The 11,809-nt window shown below is 36.2% G+C and overlaps 1 protein-coding gene across 14 annotated transcripts in view; it reads right to left on the bottom strand.

Moving 5' to 3' along the window:
* Positions 1-871: 871 nt before the first annotated feature.
* LOC111078617 (neural-cadherin) overlaps positions 872-11,809 on the bottom strand; it is a 146,263-nt gene continuing 135,325 nt past the window's right edge. For 8 of the 14 annotated variants that reach the window (XM_022373451.2, XM_022373438.2, XM_022373468.2 and 5 more), the window contains 5 exons: positions 11,630-11,800; positions 10,003-10,244; positions 4,626-4,838; positions 4,322-4,492; positions 872-3,968 (listed from right to left, as the gene is read on the bottom strand). In XM_022373451.2, the coding sequence (XP_022229143.2) occupies positions 3,847-3,968; positions 4,322-4,492; positions 4,626-4,838; positions 10,003-10,244; positions 11,630-11,800 (919 nt within the window). In that variant the 3' untranslated portion in view covers positions 872-3,846. Of the gene's footprint in view, positions 3,969-4,321; positions 4,493-4,625; positions 4,839-6,704; positions 6,944-10,002; positions 10,245-11,629; positions 11,801-11,809 lie in introns of all 14 variants that reach the window. The other 6 variants (XM_022373459.2, XM_022373477.2, XM_022373542.2 and 3 more) reach the window with 1 other exon arrangement.

Below are 11,809 nucleotides of genomic sequence, written 5' to 3'. Positions count from 1 at the left end.
CCGATTTGCCTTTCCAGTTGCAAGTGTTCCATTGCTGGATATCTTGCAATATTTAATCATTATTCTAATGTAAATATTTTAACCGAATCGAGACTGCTGCAATGCTGCACAATTGATTTGTTAGTTTGCGCTCGATTTTTTTTTAATATTACTCGTAAATTATTCATAATTTTTTTGTTAATACTAGTTTCATTTTACTTTTTGTTTTACCGTATGTTTAAGTGATTTTACATAATAATGTACTTATATGCAAATCTCTATCGAAAACTGCATTCAAAGTGGATTTCTGTTTCCAGATTTTCTTTTTGTTTTTCTCTGCTTTTGTTTTGTTTAGTTTTCCATTTCAATCGATTTTATATGGGTGTTATTTCTGTGTTTGTAACTTTTTTTGTTTTCGCGTCTTGGTAAAAAATTCATACATTATAAATACATAGTTATCAAATAGTATGATCCTTGTCTGTCTGTCTTTCTGCCTTTGTGTGTCTCTCTGTGTGTATATCTGTGTGTGACCTGTTGTAAATGTATTTCGCATTATATATGTATGTACGTGTGTGTCCTGTGCATTATTCAATATATAGTTAATGCCTCTAACTTACATTACAAAATATATAACAAATATGTGTGTAAATGAGTATATAATTTATTTCTGCGATTCTACTAATTTTTTCTGGCTTATTTTTTCTGTATAAAATATCCCGTCTCTTGTTTTGGTTTGTAACTATTTTCTTTCTGTGTGGGCGCTGGATTTGTTTTAAAAAGTTTCGGGTTTTTTCGACCTATACATATATTAAATGCAAAATGTTATCCATAGTCAGATGCATCGAAAAACGAAATCAAGAATTCAGAATAAAAGCGAAAGCTTAAAAATTAACTTTTCGTTGAATCAACTTTATTTAGCAAGTCTTTTGTTTTGCGAGAGAACTAAACCATAATTGCTGGCAGTGTTTTTGTGTGTGTTTTTTTTTTGGTTTTGCTGTACCGAAAGCATTACGATCCGATTTATGTTTTATGTGCTGAAAGCAAACATGCAATTGTAAATTTTAGCAAATCAGGGTACTGTTCGATTTAAATCGATATAAATAGGTTTCCTTCACTATTAAATCAAAGCGGTTAGGGCATCATGGAACTCAGCGGTTCAAGGAATTTAAAATCGAAGCAAATCAAGGTTCATCAATGAAACTCATAGCTGTATTTAACTAATATCGTAGTAAATCAGCGGTGAATTCAGCTTCATTGAACTGCAACGATATCGCAGCAAATATTATCTGCATTAAGTCTGCTATCGAAGCTACTCAGTATTGCATTCTGTGGCTTAGAATGTCTGTGGTGTAGTTTTGTTTTCATTCAAAATGTCTACATCAAGGGTCGGGCTGATTTGCTTTTTAGGTTCTTCTTTATTTAACAATTAATGTGCTTTAAAATTTCTAAGAATTTTCTCAAACAAGTACAGCAGAGAAGTTTATTGTGGTTTCGCATCATTTTAAATATTTATTTCGCTGTATGGTTTAACAATTACGTTAAAATCTTTGCACTTTTCAATAGTCAACTTTTGTTGCAGTTTTGTTAGATATCCATTTTTATTTTATGTGTTATCTTAAGTATCTTTAATCTTCTGTGGTAATAGGAATAATTCGAATACCGAAAAATGTATGTGTGTGCGTGTGCTTTCTGCCTTATCGGAGAATTTTCGTGAAAATGGAGGAACTGAAAATGAATTTTAAATAGGATCATGTTCGTGGGCATTTGTCTTATGTATACGCTGCCTGGAAAACTCTATGATTTAATTAGATTTCATATACATATGTATGTATCTATATTGTATATATATATTGTTCATTTGTATAATATGTATGTACTTACGGTTCTCTACAATCTGTATTTTTTGTTCATAGTATTTCTGTATTCTGGCTGACTATTGAACAAACAAAATGAATCTATGGCTTCAACAACCCAAAAAAAAACGTAATTCCTTCGTTTCTACAATATATGAATGCAATAACAGATGAAATCATAGCAGATTTGCGTTTATTGTTTTCGATTGCACTCTTAGCTGCAGCCTTAGCTGACGGGCGAGTGATTCTGCTCTCCCAGAGCCAAAAAGAATGCTCTACAAAAGTTTATAGCAACAAAACGAAACCAATTGGAATGATACATTCGCTGCTACGACTATGATGATGCCTGGTACTTTTTACGGCTGTTGTGTAAATGGGCTGTAATTGGAAAAGAGCATTTGAGAACTATCCAATTCTCTGAAAGAAGACTTAAAATATTTTGTTTTCTGGCTGTAATATTTATCCGATCATAAAGATTTTTTATATCAAATGGACAATAGATAGACGACTAAGCCTATCAAGTTGGTTTGAATATTTCGACATACCCTTAACGTACCCAATAGCCAAGTACCAGGTATTAAAAACTAAAACTGAAATAAAATCGATCTCCAAAAAACATTTGCTTTGTCGTGTGGAATGAAATGGTTTTTAAATGCAGTTGGTTTTCGGGTTTATGCATATGAAATGTTGGATTTTATTTTTATGCGAATGCACTGCACTCTCTCTGTGCGATTGAGTTTTTCCACTTACAGTATAAAGACTTTAGTTTTAGTTTTCGGTTCTGCTACCAATTTCGTATGTGGCTTTAATATTGTGGCTGTGTGTATGTGTGTGTCCTTTGTATACGTGCTAAAAACTAATAATATATACAATGTAAAATGTAATCTCCGTATTTGCATTCTCATTTTATACCCCTGAAGGGGTATACTATTTTTAATATATAATTCTCCATGTTTGCATTTTCTGTTTTATTTATATATAATTTAATATATATAAATGTTTTTTGTTTACGTTTAGTTAATATTTATATTAATTCAATTGCGCTAAGTTCATCTAAAGGTAATTTTCTTTTTCATTTTCCTTTGCGTTTACTTTTTACTTTACTTTTCTAGCTTTTTTTCTTTCGTGGCTAGGTGTTGTGGAAATTTTAGCTTAAGATTTTTGCTTTTAGAATATAATTCTAGGAGTATCCTTTTTCGACCAATCAGGCTCTGATTTGCGATCCATCGATTTCGCAGTTTAAAAATGTTTCGTAATGTTTATATGGTAATATATATGTGTTGTGTGTTTAAATGTATTTATATACTTGTTATGATGGAACGAAAACAGTCTTTGGGTATTCATTTATGTAAGTTTTAATGTTTAATTGTTTAATCCTTAGAAAGTAAAACGAAATCAAGCGTAAACTTAATACCTAAATGACTTGATATATAAACGAAAAGAGAGTCCTAAAAATAATAATTACAACTTAAATCATAATATGCACAACAAATCTGTTCAAGAATTAAAGTTATAAATTCATAAGCGCTCCCTAAACTAAGCTTTGGTATGCTCTCTCCTACGTTTTCAAATTTTTCTTTGCTTTTGCCCTAAAAAATAACTTAGTTTTCATTATCTCGTAATTTGTTTAAATTTAAATGCTGATGAAATATTTATACAAATGTCATTTTACGTGTCATAATATGTGTTTGATTTTTCCCATCGCTCCGCCATCTTTTCATCTTTTCTCTTTCTCTACATATAGTTTTTCCTTCACTCCATTCTCTTTCCATTTCTTAGTTAAAGAGTTTTGCAATGCCTTTTCTTTGGTTGCGCTTTCTTTCTTTGTGTGAGTGTGTGAGTCTGGTGGAAATATGCGGTGTTTTCCAACCATTTTTGTAGAGATTGGTTTCCTTTAAATGCAACTTTTGTATCTACTAACAGTTTTTCTTTTAGTTTGTTCTTTTAGGCAACCGTTTAGTGTACGGTTTCAGTATCTGGGCTTTCCTTCGGGCTTTTCTCTTTTGCTGGCCACTTACAATTCTAGTTCGGTATTGTGTGGATTGGGGGCCTCGGGACCGTACATGTTGGCCAGCTTATCAAAGCGTGGCCCCCAGGCCCCAAGGTAGTCGTATTCCTGCTGCTCATCATCCGTGCCTGCAAAGGGAAAGAAAATGCCACAAAACACACACAAAAATTCCATATTAATCATTGGTTAAAAAGGAAAGGCCAACGCAAAAACTCCCAAAAGGCTTTTCGGTTATTCAATTTACACCCAATATTCAGCTGTATCTGAAAGTTGCTGCCCTGAAAATGTCAGAAAATTTTTTAAATCAAAAAGGATTCGAGTGTTCGACTCTCTCTCTATTCGATAGCCTACAGTTTTGGGGGCATCTCAGGCTACAAATTAGGGCGCATCTCTGGCTGCATTTAGTTTCGAACTACTTGCTGTATATTGGGTGCAAATAACTAACCAAAAACTGTACACAATCGTACATAACTGTACCCACCTGAAGCCAAGGAGCTGAGGGAACCCGCAGTACTGCCACCGCCCTCGTACGCATAGTTCCTCAAGTCGTCGAATGGTGGGGCATTGGGATCGCCATCGGCGCGCTTTTTATGCTCCTCAATGAACATGCCCACATTGGGCTCCTGACCAGGCATCAGTGTCATTACGGGATCTGGAAATTAAGAGAGAAAATCGCAAAAAAAATGGTTAGTAATATTAATATATATACTTTTGTATCATTCAATCCATAGGATATTTCACTATAGGATATCTTATATAAAAAGGTTTTGATAGTAAATACTTACACATTATTGGCATTTTCATGGGCGCCAGCTCTGGAGGCATTGGCCCACCGATGGGTATTTGCAGCGGTGTGATGTCAAAGGCGGTCATATCATCCTCGCCGCCACCCTCGTCATCATAGTTGATGATATTCTCGCGCACATCATCGTCGGGGCCGGGATATTTGATATGAGCCTCGCGACGTCGATTGTAGACGACAAACACGAGTACGAGTACTGCGAAAAAGTGCAAATAAAACAATATTAAAATGCAGTTCCATGCAAATGGTGTCTCCATTTCACTAGGATATGCAACAACAACTGCTGGGAAATACCACGTATTTCTGTATACAAAGTGCATTAAATTACACTTAATTTAGCATGCAAAGCAATTTTAGTTCTAAAAAAAACTACCGGGTAAAGGAGATGGAAAATGGAGGGAGAATGAAACCACAGGGGGAGTGAGAAGTTAGCAGATAGCATAGAGCAAACAGATGCAAAATTAATCTGCACATATGTATATATATGTATGAATATGTGGTTTTATACACACGTATACGTATGTATATATGTATATGCTTAATTAAATTGTGGAAATAAAGTGGAAATAAAGAAAGAAAGAAGAATTCAAGATGAAACAAGTGAAACAAAATTTAGCAATTATTACGACTTGAAGATACTCTTTCTCTCGAAAATAGATATGAAAAAAAATAACTTTACCATCTGCAATATTCTCTTTCTCCAATTCTTTTCTTATTTTCAAACATCATTGCAAAATATAATTACTCTCAGCAAGGGTACAAAAAATGTTGTAAGCATATATTGCCAGCATTTGTCCCGAGTTTTTCCTTTTGGTTGGAAAACCCAAAAACAGCATCAAATGGCGCGCTGACCAAACAGCAAATCAAGCAACAGACGACGACTTGGTCGCTTGTCTCCCTCCCATTCCTCCCTTTTTCCTCTTTCCTTGAGTGTTTTTTTAATTTTCTTAGCGCATTTTTCCACCATATTACGCAGCGTAGTCCCAGGGACAGACAGCATCTGTTGCACAAAGTTTTTTTTGGGGGTGATATTGAAGTCGTAGTAATGGCCACGACCGTTCCCTCAGTTGAAGTTGACGTAAGTAATTTTCTGCGGCTTCTGGCAACTTTGTTGGGCTTCGCTGTGATGGTTCTGGTATGGGTTCAGGCTGTGGTGTTAGTCCTACTCCAAGTTCTCCTCAAAGTCTCTCTTTAGGTTCTACTTTTTGGTCGTCCTACTGTCACTTGTTCTGGTTCAACTTGTGTTTCTTCTTCTGCTTTTCTTCTGTCACTGTACTCTTGGTTCTATTTTAGGTTCTACTTCTATTCCCACCCTTCTTCTACTTCTAGTCGTGTTCCTCCTAGACTTTCTCTAGAAAGTTTCTTGTTTATGTAGCTTCATGCCAGCTGAACATTTCGTAATTGACATTATTGTGTTAGTCAAATACACATTTCCAGCATTTTCCTACTCTCCTTTCAAACAATTTTTTTCTTGACATTTTCATTGATATGCAAAAATTTTCCATGTCCACCAATACAATAAACTTTAATTTATGGAAGACTTTTCTTTATGTTGTGTCATTTAATTTGCGGAAATGACTTTCGATGCATGTTGTTTGTCGGGCTTCCGGCCGTTTGTTGCAGATGGATGGATGATTGTAAGACTTAATTAATTTTACAGCTCAAGAGCGATGGCCATCAATATTTAACTGGCATGTAAACTTTTGATTAAACTTTTAATTGGTATAAGAAATAAAGGGAAATTGTAATAAAAATATATAAATGTTGTGCATTTAATTTGAATTGTTCTCAAAGAGGGAAACAGATGGAAAATTACAGGGATTTGAGTCATGCAAAACTTACTTACAACTCGTTCCACTCACATTCCGAGAGCTCTTTAGAGTCTAATCTACTGTTAAGATACTTTAAAACGTAAGCTTAGGGCTTTAATGAACCGTCAATCTTAACTTACAAGGTCTCTTCTCCTTCAATCGACCTTAACTTACGAATACTTTTAGTGGAATCTCAATGGATTTTCAACCACTCCATCACCATTTTGCTTGTGGCTTGCATATATACTTACATATCAAAGTGCTGAGGCAAAGGGCCAAGGCAATAATAAAATCACGCGATGGCGTCAACACCCCGGAGGCCAATAACTCCAGTTCGCAGTGCATTCCGGTGAAGCCCATGGGGCAGTGGCATTCGTATTTCTTGGGCGGATGATGATCGCGACACCGACCGCCATTGCGGCAGGGGAACAGCAGACACTCGTTGTCGTTCACACAACTACTGCCTGAGGGTTTATAGCCCGATGGACACCTGAACAAACGGACCCAAAAGACAATCGACCCAACCGAAGTTTTGTTGGTGTGGAATGTTGTGGAGGGGTTTTTTTTTTTTTTTAATGTTTGGATGTGTTGGAAAAACAAAAAGAAATTATTTATAAATTTGTTTCCATCATGCAGGTATGAGTGTGTCTGGTGTAACGCTTGCTTCTCTTTCGTTTACTCTGTATTTTTTATTGGGAAAATGCTGTTTGTGTGTGTGTGTGTTTTCCCTAAGTTTTCTTTCCACTATGTGGGCAAGAGAGTGTGAAAAACTGTCAGAAAGTCTTATAAACGTACTCCGTTGTTGTTGTTATTATTTCACGCTTTGTGAAATTTTATTTTCCCAGTTTTTCCAATGGTATGACAAACTTTTTGCATTTGCATTGGCCAAGCATTCTTCCCCCTGTCTCCTGTACCTAGTCCCAAGTCCTAGTCCCTTTCCCTAACACGCATCTTAAGTGCTGTTTTTGGTACAGTTTCGGATTTTTTTTTCTTTTATGATTATTATGCAACAATCTTTTTGTGTTGTTTTTCGGTTTTGAATTGAATAAACTTTTTTTTCCGTTCTGCTGCATTCTTTGGCTAACGTGAATTTCATTTTATGTTCTCGCACTTTTCTGGACTATTTCTATCTCTATCTTTAAGTTTGTTTTGATTAGTTTTTGGGATACACTACCCTCCACACATACAAGTTTTGTGGCTTGTCTGCAGAGAATAAAAAACTTTACAATGTCACTTCACTTGGGAAAGTGAGGTGTTAAAACGTCCAAAGAAGAGGAATACTTTGATTCAAGATTTAAGTAATTGAGATGCATGGGAATTACTTTGGTATATGTAAAGTATCTGGGCTTAACTTTGGTAAAGTGAGTAGCATTGAAAGAATTTATTAATATTGATGGTAAGGTATTCAATTTCGATTTAATTCCGAAACACTTCAGCTTTGACTTTTACGATGGAATTTTCATTTTGTTTTCTTTAAAGAATCTTGTGAGTTTCCCATAAAAATGTATTATGAGCTACGAAAACTATTGGATGGCTAGATGGGTATAAATGGGATGGAAATGTTACTAAATTTCTGATGAAACGCATTTGTGAATCTTCAAAGAGAAATTTACCCATATATTTATATTCTTTAAAACAAGATTTTTTTTGGCTAAGATCGGCACCTTTTGACTTTTGATTTCTTATCATTTGTCGCTGTTAAAACATTACAAATGACAAAAATTGGTTTGCCGTTTAGCTGCCAATAGTTGTCCACTCGTTAAGGCCATTTCCTTCTTCCAAACCCATTCACAAAACTCAACAGACTATGAGAGATTTCCACTCAGTCGTTTTTTTTTTTGCAAATACAATTGAATACTTTTCAAATGCAGACTTAAGACACTTTTGATATATTGACGATGTCGATTATTGGCAAATGCCATGGGGCGGCGACTCTTTGACCAAATCGAATCGCAGAGAGCGGTCCAAAAGGACCAAACAGCGGGAGAGCATCGAAAGAAAAAAGTAGGCAAACAATTTGAAAAGAACGAAGATAGAATAAATACCTCAAAAGCAGAGAAAACTTTCACACTAAATCAGCGCCAGTTGAGAAGTTGAATAGTTTTTTTTTTCCTTTTGCCAGTTTTACTCTTTGTTGGATTGCTCCCAAGTGCGTAGTTTAAACCGATCAGAAGTGAGTGAGGTACTTGATAATTTTGTTAAATTTTCCCATTTTCCACTTGCCTTTTTTTTCTATTTCATTTTTTTTTGTCTGTGAAGTTTGCCATATTTTACGTCATTAAGTTTTCAACTCAAGCTGGTTCTGGCATGCAACAAAGTCTTTATTTACTTATAAATGTTCGTGGAAAATTCGTATATATATTTAAGGCTAAGCTAAAAACTTAAAACTTCCATTTTTCTGGCTCTTTACACACATTTAACCCTGAGATATACTTGTATTTCGAAATGAAATGCAAACCTTCTGCGCCCAGTAAATCCTAGCAAAATGAAACGGGCAGCGGTTCGAGTTCTTAGTGCCAGGTGGAAGCTCCTTTGAGCCGTCTGAGAACTCCCTGATTCCCTGACTCCATCTGCTTATGTGTGTGTGTGTGTGTGGGGGGCATGCCCGGTGTGGGTGTATTCCTTCAGTGATGTGGATTTAGTGCATCGTGATTTCTTCGAAATGCCAAAGCCAACAACTGCAATTGCTCTTCCGTTTTGGCCAGGTCTTGGCCTTGTCTCATGTTGGGGCAACTTGTATCTTTGACTGCACATTTGTTAACTTACCTGAAGGGCATTGTCTTTAGTTGAGTGCATTTTGAAATACGTTTTTTGGAGAGGGGGCGGAAAAGCTAAAAAAACTATATGGCAGGACCTAACCGTGTCTCAACTTAAGCTGGGGATAGTTTCAGTTTAAATTTTTGGTGTAATATCATCCCAAAAATGCTGTAATTTCATCTATAAATTGTTTAAAATATTCCACTACATATGGGATGTACCAACCTTTGGTTTTGCATTTGCTTATAAAATATTTACATAGTACAACACATTGAATAACATTAAAACATTGATTGAGTGGCTGAACAGAAAATGTGCCAGAAACAAACATTCAAAATAGCTATAGAATGAGTGAATGATACGATATGAATATGGAAATGAGTTTTCGAATGAAATAAATGTCGCACAGAGAAATATCTCCCTATTTCTGTGTACGTAAATATTTTTCATTAAATGGGAATCCAGTGAACTGTGATTTCGATGGAATATTCGATTAGAATTTGTAATTGATGGAAAGATGAGGAAAAAACATATTAAATCAATGTGCAAAAGTGATAACATGAATTCGGTTTTGATAAATCATTTGAATGGTATGATTGAGTCAGCTAATAAAGATTGAATAAACGCTACAACATTCAGTCTAAAAGCTAAGCAGGCGCTAAAGCACTAATTGCTGGGGGAATTTATTCACGATAAATAGTTTATATAGTTTATTATATTCATGATTGTTGTTGCATATTCAATAGGGATTGTGGGTCTTTTTTTTGGGTTTATTCGATCTTTGATGCTCACTCAGTATGATTAGCAGGCAGACTAGGATTGCCGCCAAGGCTCCCATGCTCAGCTTTAGGGTCTGACCCTCCTGCACCAGTTCGCAATTCTCGCCCCAAAAACCATCCGGACATATGCAACGATATCGCAGTCGGGGCTCGAGATTAATGCAAGTGGCGCCGTTCATACAGGGCATATCGAGACACTCGTTGCGATCCATGCAGCCCTTGGAATCGGGCGACATGATGCGTCCTTCGCCGCAACTGTTTTTTGTTTTTTTTTTTTTTAAGATTCATTAGATTAATGGCAACATAAATTGGAGCAACCGAAAATATGCGATAAACGAATGATGGATTGAACTGATTGATTTAACCGATTTTTTGTAGGTCCAAGTAGAGTCTTGTATGAACAGAAATGGGCACTCAAAGCCGATAAAACGTAATCGTTTCTTAATAGAACAAATAAAAATATATTGAACAAATGGATGGGAATCAACGATAACCGATTGAATCATTTCGAATTGAGTCAAGGGAACTAGTTCTCCAAGGGTCTTTGTTTCGTAACAAACAAAAAGAAAATATATATTAAATCGATAGGAAACTGTGATAATGAAATCGTACTTTAGCTAATTGAAAGAATTTGGAGCCAAGAAATCGTGCACAAAGGAGCGGTTTTTACTGATTTACGCAACCTTTTCTTGAGCGATTAAGAAGTGAGTGCTAAAAGGGCACTGTAATTCCAATTTCAACGATTGATTACACAGACCAGTGTCGTAATTGATAGATTTGACTTTAACCGATTCTCAACCACTTTATCAGGGATTTGTGTTCTTTGGTGATTGATTTTAAGCACTTTGACGTAAGGGATTGATTGAAACAGAGGTGAAAAACAACCAAACAAAAAAAGTGTGTGCCTGAGTGTGTGTTTACGTGTAAGATAAGCGGATAGTATTTGGGTACACAACTGTACCTGGTGCTTAAGGGGCAGCGTATAAGCTCTTCAAAGGTGTGTGTGTGTGTGTGTGTGTGTGAAACAAAAGCGTGAATATGTACAAAGACCATTACAAGCAGAACGAATGCTCTTTACTCTCTCTCTCTTCGATTCTCTGCGACTCTCGACAAAGCGAAAGCGGAATTGAAATCGACAGAAACGTAAGCCTAAGCCGATTGATTTGTCACGCAACGTTTAGTGCCAATCACTAACTGGACTTTTGTATCGTGTGCCACTTCCTCTGACTGCCTGCAAGAACGAAGTCGTTTTGATTTGACGGACAGGAGGTCCAATAAGCTTTTTTTTTGCTGCTGGCCATACTCCTACTTCAATTTCCTCTCTGGTTTTTCCTGTTGCTTGTGTGTGTGTGTGTGTGTGGGGGGGTTCTGCCTTTAATTGATTAAGCCCATCAAATGTTTGGCTTTTGTGTTGGATTTTCTGGGATATTGGTTGGGGTTTTTTCGTTGTGGAAACTCTTTCTTTGATTTTTGTAAATGAAAATGAAATTTATAAACCTATTTGGTATTCATGTTTCTGTTGTGATATCAGTCCGAACAGTCAATTTATTTAATTGTTTAATTTTTCTTGATTTTTTTGGTAGATGAGAAACGAAAAGCAATGCGCTGAATGAATCAAATGATGGAAAGCTTCAACTTACGTGCACTCGTAGACATTCCAGAGGTCGACACACTCAAAGGGATCGGGACAGATGACATTCGAACAGGGCTTGTTCGAGGGACAGCCCTTCTCCAGGTTACGGGCCATTGTAGCTTGTCCCCACTGTGTGCCATTCATGGCCGGGGGCAGAGGCAGATGTTTGCCTTCGAGACTAAAGGAG

The sequence above is a fragment of the Drosophila obscura genome, unplaced genomic scaffold (genome assembly GCF_018151105.1).
Source record: "Drosophila obscura isolate BZ-5 IFL unplaced genomic scaffold, ASM1815110v1 contig_200, whole genome shotgun sequence".
Taxonomy (NCBI): domain Eukaryota; kingdom Metazoa; phylum Arthropoda; class Insecta; order Diptera; family Drosophilidae; genus Drosophila; species Drosophila obscura.
This window is presented reverse-complemented; position numbering and strand designations above follow the sequence as displayed.